This window comes from Manis pentadactyla, chromosome 10 (assembly GCF_030020395.1).
Source record: "Manis pentadactyla isolate mManPen7 chromosome 10, mManPen7.hap1, whole genome shotgun sequence".
In the NCBI taxonomy this organism is placed as follows: Eukaryota; Metazoa; Chordata; class Mammalia; order Pholidota; family Manidae; genus Manis; species Manis pentadactyla.
In genome coordinates this window covers 35,722,175-35,741,221 of record NC_080028.1, presented here as the reverse complement: position 1 = coordinate 35,741,221, position 19,047 = coordinate 35,722,175, and the positions used below count along the sequence as shown (strand labels likewise).

Below are 19,047 nucleotides of genomic sequence, written 5' to 3'. Positions count from 1 at the left end.
GGAGAGGTATGTTCACGAAGAAGTCGCTCTTGTTTATGTCCAAGATATTTTCGCCTGTCTTTCTCTAAGAGGTTTATGGTTTCCTGGCTTACATTCGGGGGTTCGATCAGTTTTGAATATACTTTTGTGTATGGGGTTAGACAATGATCCATGTTTGCTCCTTTTTTGCAGCCATCACCTCCGGCTTTGGAGCTGTGACCCAGCCCACCAGCTGTGGGACCAGTACATCCGGGTTTGGCAGCACCATCTCAGCGCCCTTCACATCTATGGTGTCAGCAGGCCCCACTGGCAGTGGGGGCTTTGGGACAAGCGTGCCTGCCCCCCACAGCAGCCCTACCACCGGGGCACTTGGCTTTGGGTCAGGGCGGAGTGGGAGAACTGGTCCCAAGAACCCCTTTTGGGGAGCCTTAAAACCGAGCTCCCTGGGTGCAGCTGGCCAGAGCACACCAACTGCTTTCCATGTGGCCAGCACGCCTCAGAACACTCCTGGGTTTGCAGGTGAGTTTTGCAATGGGTTCGGTCTGCAGTGCCAGGCGCTGTCTTAAGTGCTGACACAGTCTCCGCTTTCGGAGCCGTATGCTGTGGTGAAGATTTAGACGTTATCACAAAAGTTATCTGTGAACAGCGTCAGGTAGCAGTGTAACTCATAACCGGAGGAGCTATTTAGGTATTCAGCGGCAGCCTTTCTGGGACAATAGCAAACTGAGGCCATGGCCGCAGTTCCAGGTTTGGGAGCAGGGGCAGCGGCGGGCGGTGAGGACTTTACAGGCACAGGAGCAAAGGCCCAAAGGCAGAGATGAGCTTATGTTTTCGTGAGCAGAGAAGAGCCAGGTGTGGCTAGAGGTTATAAAGGAAAGTGGGATAAACTGACATGAAGAGACAGGCAGAAAGGAAGATCATTCACAGCCTTTTAAAATGTTTTTTTTTCTTGGTATCTATCTACAATTACCTTAAGAACATTGTATTTATTTGGCTTCCCTCTTCACCAAGTACCCCGCACAAACCCCATTAGGGTCACTGTCCATCAGCTTAGTCACATGCTGTAGAATCACTGCTTGTCTTCTGTGTGTAGCCTAGCCATCCCCGTGCCGCCCCACATTATACATGCTAATCATAATGCCCCCTTTCTTTTTCCCTGCCCTTACCCTCCCTTCCCACCCGTCTTCCTCAGTCCCTTTCTCTTTGGTAACTGTTAGTCCATTCTTGGGTTCTGTGATTCTGCTGCTGTTTTGTTCCTTCAGTTTTTCCTTTGCTCTTATACTCCCGAGATGAGTGAAATTATTTGGTACTTGTCTTTCTCCGCCTCGTTTATTTCACTGAGCATAATCCTCCCTAGCTCCAACCATGTTGTTGCAAATGGTAGGATTCATTTTCTTCTTATGGCTGAATTATATTCCATTTGCATACATTCATCTACTGTTGGACACGTAGGTTGTTTCCATTTCTTGGCTGTTGTAAATAGTGCTGCGATAAACATAGGGGTACATGTGTCTTTTTCAAAATTAGGCTGCTGTATTCTCAGGGTAAATTCCTAGGAGCGCTATTCCTGGGTCAAATGGTATTTCTGTTTTGAGCTTTTTGAGGAACCTCCATATTGCTTTCCACAGTGCTTGAACGAATTTACATTCCCACCAACAGTGTAGGAGGGTTCCCCTCTCTCCACAACCTTGGCAACATTTGTTGTGGTTTGTCTTTTCGATGGTGGCGATCCTTACTGTTGTGAGGTGATATCTCACTGTGGTTTTAATTTTCATTTCTCTGATGACAAGTGATGTGGTGCATCTTGTCATGTATCTGTTGGCCACCTGAATTTCTTCTTTGGAGAACTCCCTGTTCAGCTCCCCTGCCCACATTTTTATTGGAATATTTGCACTTTGTTTGTTGAGGTGTGTTAGCTCTTGATATATTTTGGATGTCAACCCTTTATTGGATCTGTCATTTATGAATATATTCTCCCATGCTGTAGGATGCCCTTTTCTTCTGTTGATGGTGCCCTTACCTGTACAGAAGCTCTTAAGCTTGACAAAGTCCCATTTGTTCATTTTTCCTTTCTTTCCCTGGAGAGATATGTTCATGAAGAAGTCGCTCTTGTTTATGTCCAAGATATTTTCGCCTGTCTTTCTCTAAGAGGTTTATGGTTTCCTGGCTTACATTCGGGGGTTCGATCAGTTTTGAATATACTTTTGTGTATGGGGTTAGACAATGATCCATGTTTGCTCCTTTTTTGCAGCCATCACCTCCGGCTTTGGAGCTGTGACCCAGCCCACCAGCTGTGGGACCAGTACATCCGGGTTTGGCAGCACCATCTCAGCGCCCTTCACATCTATGGTGGCAGCAGGCCCCACTGGCAGTGGGGGCTTTGGGACAAGCGTGCCTGCCCCCCACAGCAGCCCTACCACCGGGGCACTTGGCTTTGGGTCATGGCGGAGTGGGAGAACTGGTCCCAAGAACCCCTTTTGGGGAGCCTTAAAACCGAGCTCCCTGGGTGCAGCTGGCCAGAGCACACCAACTGCTTTCCATGTGGCCAGCACGCCTCAGAACACTCCTGGGTTTGCAGGTGAGTTTTGCAATGGGTTCGGTCTGCAGTGCCAGGCGCTGTCTTAAGTGCTGACACAGTCTCCGCTTTCGGAGCCGTATGCTGTGGTGAAGATTTAGACGTTATCACAAAAGTTATCTGTGAACAGCGTCAGGTAGCAGTGTAACTCATAACCGGAGGAGCTATTTAGGTATTCAGCGGCAGCCTTTCTGGGACAATAGCAAACTGAGGCCATGGCCGCAGTTCCAGGTTTGGGAGCAGGGGCAGCGGCGGGCGGTGAGGACTTTACAGGCACAGGAGCAAAGGCCCAAAGGCAGAGATGAGCTTATGTTTTCGTGAGCAGAGAAGAGCCAGGTGTGGCTAGAGGTTATAAAGGAAAGTGGGATAAACTGACATGAAGAGACAGGCAGAAAGGAAGATCATTCACAGCCTTTTAAAATGTTTTTTTTTTCTTGGTATCTATCTACAATTACCTTAAGAACATTGTATTTATTTGGCTTCCCTCTTCACCAAGTACCCCGCACAAACCCCATTAGGGTCACTGTCCATCAGCTTAGTCACATGCTGTAGAATCACTGCTTGTCTTCTGTGTGTAGCCTAGCCATCCCCGTGCCGCCCCACATTATACATGCTAATCATAATGCCCCCTTTCTTTTTCCCTGCCCTTACCCTCCCTTCCCACCCGTCTTCCTCAGTCCCTTTCTCTTTGGTAACTGTTAGTCCATTCTTGGGTTCTGTGATTCTGCTGCTGTTTTGTTCCTTCAGTTTTTCCTTTGCTCTTATACTCCCGAGATGAGTGAAATCATTTGGTACTTGTCTTTCTCCGCCTCGTTTATTTCACTGAGCATAATCCTCCCTAGCTCCAACCATGTTGTTGCAAATGGTAGGATTCATTTTCTTCTTATGGCTGAATTATATTCCATTTGCATACATTCATCTACTGTTGGACACGTAGGTTGTTTCCATTTCTTGGCTGTTGTAAATAGTGCTGCGATAAACATAGGGGTACATGTGTCTTTTTCAAAATTAGGCTGCTGTATTCTCAGGGTAAATTCCTAGGAGCGCTATTCCTGGGTCAAATGGTATTTCTGTTTTGAGCTTTTTGAGGAACCTCCATATTGCTTTCCACAGTGCTTGAACGAATTTACATTCCCACCAACAGTGTAGGAGGGTTCCCCTCTCTCCACAACCTTGGCAACATTTGTTGTGGTTTGTCTTTTCTTTGGTGGCAATCCTTACTGGTGTGAGGTGATATCTCACTGTGGTTTTAATTTTCATTTCTCTGATGACAAGTGATGTGGTGCATCTTGTCATGTATCTGTTGGCCACCTGAATTTCTTCTTTGGAGAACTCCCTGTTCAGCTCCCCTGCCCACATTTTTATTGGAATATTTGCACTTTGTTTGTTGAGGTGTGTTAGCTCTTGATATATTTTGGATGTCAACCCTTTATTGGATCTGTCATTTATGAATATATTCTCCCATGCTGTAGGATCCCCTTTTCTTCTGTTGATGGTGCCCTTACCTGTACAGAAGCTCTTAAGCTTGACAAAGTCCCATTTGTTCATTTTTCAGTTCTTTCCCTGGGAGGTATGTTCACGAAGAAGTCGCTCTTGTTTATGTCCAAGATGTTTTCGCCTGTCTTTCTCTAAGAGGTTTATGGTTTCCTGGCTTACATTCGGGGGTTCGATCAGTTTTGAATATACTTTTGTGTATGGGGTTAGACAATGATCCATGTTTGCTCCTTTTTTGCAGCCATCACCTCCGGCTTTGGAGCTGTGACCCAGCCCACCAGCTGTGGGACCAGTACATCCGGGTTTGGCAGCACCATCTCAGCGCCCTTCACATCTATGGTGTCAGCAGGCCCCACTGGCAGTGGGGGCTTTGGGACAAGCGTGCCTGCCCCCCACAGCAGCCCTACCACCGGGGCACTTGGCTTTGGGTCAGGGCGGAGTGGGAGAACTGGTCCCAAGAACCCCTTTTGGGGAGCCTTAAAACCGAGCTCCCTGGGTGCAGCTGGCCAGAGCACACCAACTGCTTTCCATGTGGCCAGCACGCCTCAGAACACTCCTGGGTTTGCAGGTGAGTTTTGCAATGGGTTCGGTCTGCAGTGCCAGGCGCTGTCTTAAGTGCTGACACAGTCTCCGCTTTCGGAGCCGTATGCTGTGGTGAAGATTTAGACGTTATCACAAAAGTTATCTGTGAACAGCGTCAGGTAGCAGTGTAACTCATAACCGGAGGAGCTATTTAGGTATTCAGCGGCAGCCTTTCTGGGACAATAGCAAACTGAGGCCATGGCCGCAGTTCCAGGTTTGGGAGCAGGGGCAGCGGCGGGCGGTGAGGACTTTACAGGCACAGGAGCAAAGGCCCAAAGGCAGAGATGAGCTTATGTTTTCGTGAGCAGAGAAGAGCCAGGTGTGGCTAGAGGTTATAAAGGAAAGTGGGATAAACTGACATGAAGAGACAGGCAGAAAGGAAGATCATTCACAGCCTTTTAAAATGTTTTTTTTTCTTGGTATCTATCTACAATTACCTTAAGAACATTGTATTTATTTGGCTTCCCTCTTCACCAAGTACCCCGCACAAACCCCATTAGGGTCACTGTCCATCAGCTTAGTCACATGCTGTAGAATCACTGCTTGTCTTCTGTGTGTAGCCTAGCCATCCCCGTGCCGCCCCACATTATACATGCTAATCATAATGCCCCCTTTCTTTTTCCCTGCCCTTACCCTCCCTTCCCACCCGTCTTCCTCAGTCCCTTTCTCTTTGGTAACTGTTAGTCCATTCTTGGGTTCTGTGATTCTGCTGCTGTTTTGTTCCTTCAGTTTTTCCTTTGCTCTTATACTCCCGAGATGAGTGAAATCATTTGGTACTTGTCTTTCTCCGCCTCGTTTATTTCACTGAACATAATCCTCCCTAGCTCCAACCATGTTGTTGCAAATGGTAGGATTCATTTTCTTCTTATGGCTGAATTATATTCCATTTGCATACATTCATCTACTGTTGGACACGTAGGTTGTTTCCATTTCTTGGCTGTTGTAAATAGTGCTGCGATAAACATAGGGGTACATGTGTCTTTTTCAAAATTAGGCTGCTGTATTCTCAGGGTAAATTCCTAGGAGCGCTATTCCTGGGTCAAATGGTATTTCTGTTTTGAGCTTTTTGAGGAACCTCCATATTGCTTTCCACAGTGCTTGAACGAATTTACATTCCCACCAACAGTGTAGGAGGATTCCCCTCTCTCCACAACCTTGCCAACATTTGTTGTGGTTTGTCTTTTTGATGGTGGCGATCCTTACTTTTGTGAGGTGATATCTCACTGTGGTTTTAATTTTCATTTCTCTGATGACAAGTGATGTGGTGCATCTTGTCATGTATCTGTTGGCCACCTGAATTTCTTCTTTGGAGAACTCCCTGTTCAGCTCCCCTGCCCACATTTTTATTGGAATATTTGCACTTTCTTTGTTGAGGTGTGTTAGCTCTTGATATATTTTGGATGTCAACCCTTTATTGGATCTGTCATTTATGAATATATTCTCCCATGCTGTAGGATGCCCTTTTCTTCTGTTGATGGTGCCCTTATCTGTACAGAAGCTCTTAAGCTTGACAAAGTCCCATTTGTTCATTTTTCCTTTCTTTCCCTGGAGAGATATGTTCACGAAGAAGTCGCTCTTGTTTATGTCCAATACATTTTCGCGTGTCTTTCTCTAAGAGGTTTATGGTTTCCTGGCTTACATTCGGGGGTTCGATCAGTTTTGAATATACTTTTGTGTATGGGGTTAGACAATGATCCATGTTTGCTCCTTTTTTGCAGCCATCACCTCCGGCTTTCGAGCTGTGACCCAGCCCACCAGCTGTGGGTCCAGTACATCCGGGTTTGGCAGCACCATCTCAGCGCCCTTCACATCTATGGTGTCAGCAGGCCCCACTGGCAGTGGGGGCTTTGGGACAAGCGTGCCTGCCCCCCACAGCAGCCCTACCACCGGGGCACTTGGCTTTGGGTCAGGGCGGAGTGGGAGAACTGGTCCCAAGAACCCCTTTTGGGGAGCCTTAAAACCGAGCTCCCTGGGTGCAGCTGGCCAGAGCACACCAACTGCTTTCCATGTGGCCAGCACGCCTCAGAACACTCCTGGGTTTGCAGGTGAGTTTTGCAATGGGTTCGGTCTGCAGTGCCAGGCGCTGTCTTAAGTGCTGACACAGTCTCCGCTTTCGGAGCCGTATGCTGTGGTGAAGATTTAGACGTTATCACAAAAGTTATCTGTGAACAGCGTCAGGTAGCAGTGTAACTCATAACCGGAGGAGCTATTTAGGTATTCAGCGGCAGCCTTTCTGGGACAATAGCAAACTGAGGCCTTGGCCGCAGTTCCAGGTTTGGGAGCAGGGGCAGCGGCGGGCGGTGAGGACTTTACAGGCACAGGAGCAAAGGCCCAAAGGCAGAGATGAGCTTATGTTTTCGTGAGCAGAGAAGAGCCAGGTGTGGCTATAAAGGTTATAAAGGAAAGTGGGATAAACTGACATGAAGAGACAGGCAGAAAGGAAGATCATTCACAGCCTTTTAAAATGTTTTTTTTTCTTGGTATCTATCTACAATTACCTTAAGAACATTGTATTTATTTGGCTTCCCTCTTCACCAAGTACCCCGCACAAACCCCATTAGGGTCACTGTCCATCAGCTTAGTCACATGCTGTAGAATCACTGCTTGTCTTCTGTGTGTAGCCTAGCCATCCCCGTGCCGCCCCACATTATACATGCTAATCATAATGCCCCCTTTCTTTTTCCCTGCCCTTACCCTCCCTTCCCACCCGTCTTCCTCAGTCCCTTTCTCTTTGGTAACTGTTAGTCCATTCTTGGGTTCTGTGATTCTGCTGCTGTTTTGTTCCTTCAGTTTTTCCTTTGCTCTTATACTCCCGAGATGAGTGAAATCATTTGGTACTTGTCTTTCTCCGCCTCGTTCATTTCACTGAGCATAATCCCCCCTAGCTCCAACCATGTTGTTGCAAATGGTAGGATTCATTTTCTTCTTATGGCTGAATTATATTCCATTTGCATACATTCATCTACTGTTGGACACGTAGGTTGTTTCCATTTCTTGGCTGTTGTAAATAGTGCTGCGATAAACATAGGGGTACATGTGTCTTTTTCAAAATTAGGCTGCTGTATTCTCAGGGTAAATTCCTAGGAGCGCTATTCCTGGGTCAAATGGTATTTCTGTTTTGAGCTTTTTGAGGAACCTCCATATTGCTTTCCACAGTGCTTGAACGAATATACATTCCCACCAACAGTGTAGGAGGGTTCCCCTCTCTCCACAACCTTGCCAACATTTGTTGTGGTTTGTCTTTTCGATGGTGGCGATCCTTACTGTTGTGAGGTGATATCTCACTGTGGTTTTGATTTTCATTTCTCTGATGACAAGTGATGTGGTGCATCTTGTCATGTATCTGTTGGCCACCTGAATTTCTTCTTTGGAGAACTCCCTGTTCCGCTCCCCTGCCCACATTTTTATTGGAATATTTGCACTTTGTTTGTTGAGGTGTGTTAGCTCTTGATATATTTTGGACGTCAACCCTTTATTGCATCTGTCATTTATGAATATATTCTCCCATGCTGTAGGATGCCCTTTTCTTCTGTTGATGATGCCCTTACCTGTACAGAAGCTCTTAAGCTTGACATAGTCCCATTTGTTCATTTTTCCTTTCTTTCCCTGGAGAGGTATGTTCACGAAGAAGTCGCTCTTGTTTATGTCCAAGATATTTTCGCCTGTCTTTCTCTAAGAGGTTTATGGTTTCTTGGCTTACATTCGGGGGTTCGATCAGTTTTGAATATACTTTTGTGTATGGGGTTAGACAATGATCCATGTTTGCTCCTTTTTTGCAGCCATCACCTCCGGCTTTGGAGCTGTGACCCAGCCCACCAGCTGTGGGACCAGTACATCCGGGTTTGGCAGCACCATCTCAGCGCCCTTCACATCTATGGTGTCAGCAGGCCCCACTGGCAGTGGGGGCTTTGGGACAAGCGTGCCTGCCCCCCACAGCAGCCCTACCACCGGGGCACTTGGCTTTGGGTCAGGGCGGAGTGGGAGAACTGGTCCCAAGAACCCCTTTTGGGGAGCCTTAAAACCGAGCTCCCTGGGTGCAGCTGGCCAGAGCACACCAACTGCTTTCCATGTGGCCAGCACGCCTCAGAACACTCCTGGGTTTGCAGGTGAGTTTTGCAATGGGTTCGGTCTGCAGTGCCAGGCGCTGTCTTAAGTGCTGACACAGTCTCCGCTTTCGGAGCCGTATGCTGTGGTGAAGATTTAGACGTTATCACAAAAGTTATCTGTGAACAGCGTCAGGTAGCAGTGTAACTCATAACCGGAGGAGCTATTTAGGTATTCAGCGGCAGCCTTTCTGGGACAATAGCAAACTGAGGCCATGGCCGCAGTTCCAGGTTTGGGAGCAGGGGCAGCGGCGGGCGGTGAGGACTTTACAGGCACAGGAGCAAAGGCCCAAAGGCAGAGATGAGCTTATGTTTTCGTGAGCAGAGAAGAGCCAGGTGTGGCTATAAAGGTTATAAAGGAAAGTGGGATAAACTGACATGAAGAGACAGGCAGAAAGGAAGATCATTCACAGCCTTTTAAAATGTTTTTTTTTCTTGGTATCTATCTACAATTACCTTAAGAACATTGTATTTATTTGGCTTCCCTCTTCACCAAGTACCCCGCACAAACCCCATTAGGGTCACTGTCCATCAGCTTAGTCACATGCTGTAGAATCACTGCTTGTCTTCTGTGTGTAGCCTAGCCATCCCCGTGCCGCCCCACATTATACATGCTAATCATAATGCCCCCTTTCTTTTTCCCTGCCCTTACCCTCCCTTCCCACCCGTCTTCCTCAGTCCCTTTCTCTTTGGTAACTGTTAGTCCATTCTTGGGTTCTGTGATTCTGCTGCTGTTTTGTTCCTTCAGTTTTTCCTTTGCTCTTATACTCCCGAGATGAGTGAAATCATTTGGTACTTGTCTTTCTCCGCCTCGTTCATTTCACTGAGCATAATCCCCCCTAGCTCCAACCATGTTGTTGCAAATGGTAGGATTCATTTTCTTCTTATGGCTGAATTATATTCCATTTGCATACATTCATCTACTGTTGGACACGTAGGTTGTTTCCATTTCTTGGCTGTTGTAAATAGTGCTGCGATAAACATAGGGGTACATGTGTCTTTTTCAAAATTAGGCTGCTGTATTCTCAGGGTAAATTCCTAGGAGTGCTATTCCTGGGTCAAATGGTATTTCTGTTTTGAGCTTTTTGAGGAACCTCCATATTGCTTTCCACAGTGCTTGAACGAATTTACATTCCCACCAACAGTGTAGGAGGGTTCCCCTCTCTCCACAACCTTGCCAACATTTGTTGTGGTTTGTCTTTTCGATGGTGGCGATCCTTACTGTTGTGAGGTGATATCTCACTCTGGTTTTAATTTTCATTTCTCTGATGACAAGTGATGTGGTGCATCTTGTCATGTATCTGTTGGCCACCTGAATTTCTTCTTTGGAGAACTCCCTGTTCAGCTCCCCTGCCCACATTTTTATTGGAATATTTGCACTTTGTTTGTTGAGGTGTGTTAGCTCTTGATATATTTTGGATGTCAACCCTTTATTGGATCTGTCATTTATGAATATATTCTCCCATGCTGTAGGATGCCCTTTTCTTCTGTTGATGGTGCCCTTACCTGTACAGAAGCTCTTAAGCTTGACAAAGTCCCATTTGTTCATTTTTCCTTTCTTTCCCTGGAGAGATATGTTCACGAAGAAGTCGCTCTTGTTTATGTCCAAGATATTTTCGCCTGTCTTTCTCTAAGAGGTTTATGGTTTCCTGGCTTACATTCGGGGGTTCGATCAGTTTTGAATATACTTTTGTGTATGGGGTTAGACAATGATCCATGTTTGCTCCTTTTTTGCAGCCATCACCTCCGGCTTTGGAGCTGTGACCCAGCCCACCAGCTGTGGGACCAGTACATCCGGGTTTGGCAGCACCATCTCAGCGCCCTTCACATCTATGGTGGCAGCAGGCCCCACTGGCAGTGGGGGCTTTGGGACAAGCGTGCCTGCCCCCCACAGCAGCCCTACCACCGGGGCACTTGGCTTTGGGTCAGGGCGGAGTGGGAGAACTGGTCCCAAGAACCCCTTTTGGGGAGCCTTAAAACCGAGCTCCCTGGGTGCAGCTGGCCAGAGCACACCAACTGCTTTCCATGTGGCCAGCACGCCTCAGAACACTCCTGGGTTTGCAGGTGAGTTTTGCAATGGGTTCGGTCTGCAGTGCCAGGCGCTGTCTTAAGTGCTGACACAGTCTCCGCTTTCGGAGCCGTATGCTGTGGTGAAGATTTAGACGTTATCACAAAAGTTATCTGTGAACAGCGTCAGGTAGCAGTGTAACTCATAACCGGAGGAGCTATTTAGGTATTCAGCGGCAGCCTTTCTGGGACAATAGCAAACTGAGGCCATGGCCGCAGTTCCAGGTTTGGGAGCAGGGGCAGCGGCGGGCGGTGAGGACTTTACAGGCACAGGAGCAAAGGCCCAAAGGCAGAGATGAGCTTATGTTTTCGTGAGCAGAGAAGAGCCAGGTGTGGCTAGAGGTTATAAAGGAAAGTGGGATAAACTGACATGAAGAGACAGGCAGAAAGGAAGATCATTCACAGCCTTTTAAAATGTTTTTTTTTCTTGGTATCTATCTACAATTACCTTAAGAACATTGTATTTATTTGGCTTCCCTCTTCACCAAGTACCCCGCACAAACCCCATTAGGGTCACTGTCCATCAGCTTAGTCACATGCTGTAGAATCACTGCTTGTCTTCTGTGTGTAGCCTAGCCATCCCCGTGCCGCCCCACATTATACATGCTAATCATAATGCCCCCTTTCTTTTTCCCTGCCCTTACCCTCCCTTCCCACCCGTCTTCCTCAGTCCCTTTCTCTTTGGTAACTGTTAGTCCATTCTTGGGTTCTGTGATTCTGCTGCTGTTTTGTTCCTTCAGTTTTTCCTTTGCTCTTATGCTCCCGAGATGAGTGAAATCATTTGGTACTTGTCTTTCTCTGCCTCGTTCATTTCACTGAGCATAATCCTCCCTAGCTCCAACCATGTTGTTGCAAATGGTAGGATTCATTTTCTTCTTATGGCTGAATTATATTCCATTTCCATACATTCATCTACTGTTGGACACATAGGTTGTTTCCATTTCTTGGCTGTTGTAAATAGTGCTGCGATAAACATTGGGGTACATGTGTCTGTTTTAAAATTAGGCTGCTGTATTCTCAGGGTAAATTCCTAGGAGTGCTATTCCTGGGTCAAATGGCATTTCTGTTTTGAGCTTTTTGAGGAACCTCCATATTGCTTTCCACAGTGCTTGAACGAATTTACATTCCCACCAACAGTGTAGGAGGGTTCCCCTCTCTCCACAACCTTGCCAACATTTGTTGTGGTTTGTCTTTTCGATGGTGGCGATCCTTACTGTTGTGAGGTGATATCTCACTGTGGTTTTGATTTTCATTTCTCTGATGACAAGTGATGTGGTGCATCTTTTCATGTATCTGTTGGCCACCTGAATTTCTTCTTTGGAGAACTCCCTGTTCAGCTCCCCTGCCCACATTTTTATTGGAATGTTTGCACTTTGTTTGTTGAGGTGTGTTAGCTCTTGATATATTTTGGATGTCAACCCTTTATTGGATCTGTCATTTATGAATATATTCTCCCATGCTGTAGGATGCCCTTTTCTTCTGTTGATGGTGCCCTTACCTGTACAGAAGCTCTTAAGCTTGACAAAGTCCCATTTGTTCTTTTTTCCTTTCTTTCCCTGGAGAGGTATGTTCACGAAGAAGTCGCTCTTGTTTATGTCCAAGATATTTTCGCCTGTCTTTCTCTAAGAGGTTTATGGTTTCTTGGCTTACATTCGGGGGTTCGATCAGTTTTGAATATACTTTTGTGTATGGGGTTAGACAATGATCCATGTTTGCTCCTTTTTTGCAGCCATCACCTCCGGCTTTGGAGCTGTGACCCAGCCCACCAGCTGTGGGACCAGTACATCCGGGTTTGGCAGCACCATCTCAGCGCCCTTCACATCTATGGTGTCAGCAGGCCCCACTGGCAGTGGGGGCTTTGGGACAAGCGTGCCTGCCCCCCACAGCAGCCCTACCACCGGGGCACTTGGCTTTGGGTCAGGGCGGAGTGGGAGAACTGGTCCCAAGAACCCCTTTTGGGGAGCCTTAAAACCGAGCTCCCTGGGTGCAGCTGGCCAGAGCACACCAACTGCTTTCCATGTGGCCAGCACGCCTCAGAACACTCCTGGGTTTGCAGGTGAGTTTTGCAATGGGTTCGGTCTGCAGTGCCAGGCGCTGTCTTAAGTGCTGACACAGTCTCCGCTTTCGGAGCCGTATGCTGTGGTGAAGATTTAGACGTTATCACAAAAGTTATCTGTGAACAGCGTCAGGTAGCAGTGTAACTCATAACCGGAGGAGCTATTTAGGTATTCAGCGGCAGCCTTTCTGGGACAATAGCAAACTGAGGCCATGGCCGCAGTTCCAGGTTTGGGAGCAGGGGCAGCGGCGGGCGGTGAGGACTTTACAGGCACAGGAGCAAAGGCCCAAAGGCAGAGATGAGCTTATGTTTTCGTGAGCAGAGAAGAGCCAGGTGTGGCTAGAGGTTATAAAGGAAAGTGGGATAAACTGACATGAAGAGACAGGCAGAAAGGAAGATCATTCACAGCCTTTTAAAATGTTTTTTTTTCTTGGTATCTATCTACAATTACCTTAAGAACATTGTATTTATTTGGCTTCCCTCTTCACCAAGTACCCCGCACAAACCCCATTAGGGTCACTGTCCATCAGCTTAGTCACATGCTGTAGAATCACTGCTTGTCTTCTGTGTGTAGCCTAGCCATCCCCGTGCCGCCCCACATTATACATGCTAATCATAATGCCCCCTTTCTTTTTCCCTGCCCTTACCCTACCTTCCCACCCATCCTCCTCAGTCCCTTTCTCTTTGGTAACTGTTAGACCATTCTCGGGTTCTGTGATTCTGCTGCTGTTTTGTTCCTTCAGTTTTTCCTTTGCTCTTATACTACCGAGATGAGTGAAATCACTTGGTACTTGTCTTTCTCCGCCTCGTTTATTTCCCTGAGCATAATCCCCCCTAGCTCCAACCATGTTGTTGCAAATGGTAGGATTCATTTTCTTCTTATGGCTGAATTATATTCCGTTGTGCATATGTACCAAATCTGTTTTATCCATTTGTCTACTGATGGACACTTAGTTTGTTTCCATTTCTTGGCTGTTTTGAGTAGTGATGCGAGAAATATAGGGGTGCATCTGTCTTTTTTCAAACTGGGCAACTGTATTCTTAGGTTATATTCCTTGGTGTGGAATTCCTGGGTCAAATCGCATTTCTATTTTGACCTTTTTAATGAGCCTCCATATTGCTTTTCACAATGGTTGAACGAATTTATATTCCCACCAACAGGGTAGGAGGGTTCCCCTTTCTACACAGCCTCGCCAATATTTGTTGTTGTTTGTGTTTTGTATGGCGGCGATGCTTCCTGGTGTGAGCTGATATCTCATTGTGGTCTTAATTGGCATTGCTCTGTTGACAGGCGATATTACACATGATTTCATGTGTCTACTGGCCATCTGAATTTCTTCTTTGGAAAACTGTTTAACTCCCATGCCCATTTTTTCATTGGATTATTTTCTTTTTGTTGTGCTGTGTTAGCTCATTATATATTTTGGATGTCGACCCTTAATCAGATCTGTCATTTATGAATATATTCTTCCATTCTGTAGGATGTCCTTTTATTCTTTTGATGGTGTTCTTTACTTTACAGAAGCTTTTAAACTTGAAATAGTCCCATTTGTTCCTTTTTCCTTTTTTTTTCCCTTGCCTGGTGAGGTACGTTCATGAAGAGTTGCTCATGTTTATCTCCAAGAGATTTTTGCCTGTCTTTGTCTAAGAGTTTTCTGGTTTCATGGATTACATTCAGGTCTTTGATCCATTTCAAATTTACTTTTGTGTATGGGGTTAGACAATGATCCATGTTTCCTTCTTTTTTGCAGCCATCACCTCGGCCTTTGCAGCTATGACTCTGACCACCAGCAGTGGGAGCAGTAGGTCAGTGGTCGGCAGTACTTCTTTATCACCCATCACGTCCAGGGTGTCAGCAGGTCCCGCTGGCAGTGGGGGTTTTGTGATCAGCATGGCTGCCCCCGACAGCAACTCCACCACTGGGTCATTCGGATTTGGGTCAGGATGGAGTCGGAGAACTGGTCTCAAGAACCCTTTCTGGGGCGCCTTGAATCAGAACTCCCTGGGTGCAGCTGGCCAGAGCACACCCTCTCCCATCCACGTGGCCAGCACACCTCAGGACACGTCTGGGATTGCAGGTGAGATTTGGAATGGGCTCGGTCTGCTGTGCCAATCGCTGTTTTAAGTGCTGACACAGTCTCTGCTTTTGGAGCTGTACTGTGTGTTGAAGATTTAGATGTTATCACAGAAGTTATCCATAAACAGCACCAGGTAGCAGTGTAACTCAAGACTGGAGGAGCTATTTAGGTAGACAGCGGCAGCCTTTTAGAGACAGTAGAATGCTGAGTCCATGGCCACTGTTCCAGAGTTGGGAGCAGGGACAGTGGCTGGGGTGAGAACCTTGTAGGCACAGGAGCAAAGGCCCAAAGGCAGAGATGAGCTTATGTTTCCATGAGCAGGCAAGAGCCAGGTGTGGCTACAGGTTTAAAAAGGAAAGTGAGATAAAATGACATTAAGAGACAGGCAGAAAGGAAGATCATTCACAGCCTTTAAAAAACACTTTTTTAATTGTTATCAATCTACAATTACCTTAAGAACATTATGTTTATTTGGCTTCCCCCTTCACCAAGTAACCCACACAAACTCCATCAGAGTCACTGTCCATCAGCGTAGTAACATGCTGTAGAATCACTACTTATCTTCTGTGTGTAGCCTAGCCCTCCCCGTGCCCCCCATGTTATACATGCTAAGCATAATGCCCCCTTTTTTTTCTCTGCCCTTATCCCTCTGTTCCCATCCATCCTCCTCAGTCCCTTTCCTTTTGTAACTGTTAGTCCATTCTTGGATTCTGTGATTCTGCTGCTGTTTTGTTCCTTCAGTTTTTCCTTTGTTCTTATACTCCTGAGATGAGTGAAATCATTTGGTACTTGTATTTCTCCACCTGGCTTATTTCACTGAGCACAATACCCTGTAGTTCCATCCATGTTGTTGCAAATGGTAGGTCTTGTTTTCTTATTATGGCTGAATAATATTCCAGTGTGCATATGTATCACATCTTTTTTATCCATTCATCTACTGATGGACAGTTAGGTTGTTTCCATTTCTTGGCTGTTGTAAATAGTGCTGTGATAAACATAGGGGTGCATCTGTCTTTTTCAAAATATAGGGTTGCTGTATTCTTAGAGTAAATTCCTAGGAGTGGAATTCCTTGTTTAAATGGTATTTCTATTTTGAGCTTTTTGAGGAACCTCCATTATGCTTTTCACAATGGTTGAACGAATTTACATTCCCACCAACAGTGTAGTAAGGTTCCCCTTTCACCACAACCTCTCCAACATTTGTTTTTGTTTGTCTTTTGGATGGCGGTGATCCTTCCTGGTGTGAGGTGATATCTCATTGTGGTTTTAATTTTCATTTCTCTGATGACAAGTGATGTGGAGCATCTCTTCATTTGTCTATTGGCCATCGGATTTTCTTCTTTGGAGGACTGTCTGTTCAGCTCCCCTCCCCACGTTTTAATTGCATTATTTGCTTTTTGTTTGTTGAGCTGTGTTAGCTCTTTATATATTTTGGATGTCAACTCTTTATCAGATCTGTCATTTATGAATATATTCTCCCATACTGTAGGATGTCCTTTTCTTATGTTGTTGGTGTTCTTTACTGTTCAGAAGCTTTTAAGCTTGATATAGTACCATTTGTTCATTTTTGCTTTTGTTTCCCTTGCCTGGGGAGATAGGTTCATGAAGAAGTCACTCATGTTTATGTCGAAGAGGTTTTTGCCTGTTTTTGTCTAAGAGTTTTATGGTTTCATGACTTACATTCAGGTGTCTGATCCATTTCAAATTTACTTTTTTGTATGGGGTTAGACAATGATCCATGTTTCCTCCTTTTTTGCAGCCATCACCTCGGCCTTTGCAGCTATGACCCTGACCACCAGCAGCGGGACCAGTACAACAGGGTTTGGCAGCACCATCTCAGTGCCCTTCAGGTCCAGGGTGTGAGCAGGTCCCCGCTGGCAGTGGGGTCTTTAGGATGAGCATGGCGGCCCCGGGACAGCAGCTCCACCACTGGGACATTCAGCTTTGGGTTAGGACGGAGTGGGAGAACTGGTCTCAAGAACCCTTTCTGGGGAGCCTTGAATCCGAACTCCCTGGGTGCAGCTGGCCAGAGCACACCCTCTCCCTTCCACGTGGCCAGCCCACCTCAGAACACGTCTGGGTTTGCAGGTGAGATTCGGAATGGGCTTGGGCTGCAGTGCCAGGCACTGTCTTAAGTGCTGACACAGTCTCTGCTTTCGGAGCCGTATGCTGTGGTGAAGATTTAGATGTTACCACAGAAGTTATCTGTGAACAGTGTCAGGCAGCAGTGTAACTCATAAACCGGAGGAGCTATTTAGGTAGACAGTGGCAGCCTTTCTGAGACAATAGCAAACTGAGGCCATGGCCGCGTTTCTGGAGTTGGGACAACGGACAGCGGCTCGGGGTGAGTACGTTACTGGCACAGGAGCAAAAGCCCGAAGGCAGAGATGAGCTTATGTTTTCATGAGTAGAGAAGAGCCAGGTGTGGCTAGAGGTTATAAAGGAAAGTGGAATAAAATGACATTAAAAGGCAGAAAGGAAGATCATTCATGTCCTTTTAAAATGTTTTTTTTTTTTTGGTATCTATGTACAATTACCTTAAGAACATTATGTTTATTTGGCTCCCCTCTTCACCAACTACCCCGCACAAACCCCGTTAGAGTCACTGTCCATCAGCATAGTAACATGCTGTAGAATCACTGCTTGTCTTCTCTGTGTAGCTTAGCCATCCCCATGCCCCCCCGCATTATACATGCTAATCATAATGCCCCCTTTCGTTTTCCCTGCCCTTATCCCTCCCTTCCCACTCATCCTCCTCAGTCCCTTTCCCTTTGGTAACTGTTAGTCCATTCTTGTTTTCTGTGTTTCTGCTACTGTTTTGTTCCTTCAGTTTTTCCTTTGCTCTTATACTCCCGAGATGAGTGAAATCATTTGGTACTTGTCCTTCTCCGCCTCGTTTATTTCACTGATCATAAGTCCCTCGAGCTCCATCCATGTTGTTGCAAATGGTAGGATTTGTTTTCTTATAGCTGAATTATATTCCATTGTGTATATGTACCAAATCTGTTTTATCCATTTGTCTACTGATGGACACTTAGTTTGTTTCCATTTCTTGGCTGTTTTGAATAGTGGTGCAATAAATATAGGGGTGCATCTGTCTTTTTTCAAACTGGGCAACTGTATTCTTAGGGTAAATTCCTTGGTGTGTAATTCCTGGGTCAAATCGTATTTCTATTTTGACCTTTTTAAGGAACCTCCATATTGCTTTTCACAATGATTGAACGAATTTACATTCCCACCAACAGTGTAGGAGGGTTCCCTTTCTCCACAACCTCGCCAACATTTGTTGTTGTTTGTGTTTTGTATGGCGGTGATCCTTCCTGGTGTGAGCTCATATCTCATTGTGGTCTTAATTGGTATTTCTCTGATGACAAGCGATATGATGCATGATATCATGTGTCTACTGGCCATCTGAACTTCTTCTTTGGAGAACTGTCTGTTTAGCTCCCGTGCCCGTTTTTTTTTTTTTTTTGTAGATAATTATTTTTTATTGACGGGTAGTTGACACAGTATTACATTAGTTTCAGGTGTACAACACAGTGATTCAACATTTATATACATGATAATTCTAGCTGGAAACTATCACCATACAAAGTTGTTACAATATTTTGTCTATATTCCTTATGCTATACATTACATCCCAGTTACTTATTTTTTTTGCAATTGGAAGTGAGTACATTTTTTTTTTGAGTGGGCATCTCTCATATTTATTGATCAAATGGTTGTTAACAACAATAAAATTCTGTATAGGGGAGTCAATGTTCAATGCACAATTATTAATCCAACCCAAGCCTAATTTTCATCAGTCTCCAATCTTCTGAAGCATAATGAACAAGTTCTTACATGGAGAACAAATTCTTACATAATGAATAAGTTACATGGTGAACAGTACAAGGGCAGTCATCACAGAAGCTTTCGGTTTTGCTCATGCATTATGAACTATAAACAATCAGTTCAAATATGAATATTCGCTTGATTTTTATACTTGATTTATATGTGGATACCACATTTCTCTCTTTTTTATTATTATTTTTAATAAAATGCTGAAGTGGTAGGTAGATGCAAGGTAAAGGTAGAAAACATAGTTTAGTGTTGTAAGAGAGCAAATGTAGA

At 45.6% G+C, this 19,047-nt stretch overlaps 1 protein-coding gene across 1 annotated transcript in view; it reads left to right on the top strand.

Moving 5' to 3' along the window:
* LOC130679260 (nuclear envelope pore membrane protein POM 121C-like) overlaps window positions 1-19,047 on the top strand; it is a 135,733-nt gene that overhangs the window by 28,232 nt on the left and 88,454 nt on the right. The window contains 1 exon segment of the mRNA XM_057487883.1: window positions 14,608-14,934. Coding sequence (XP_057343866.1) covers window positions 14,608-14,934 — 327 coding nt within the window.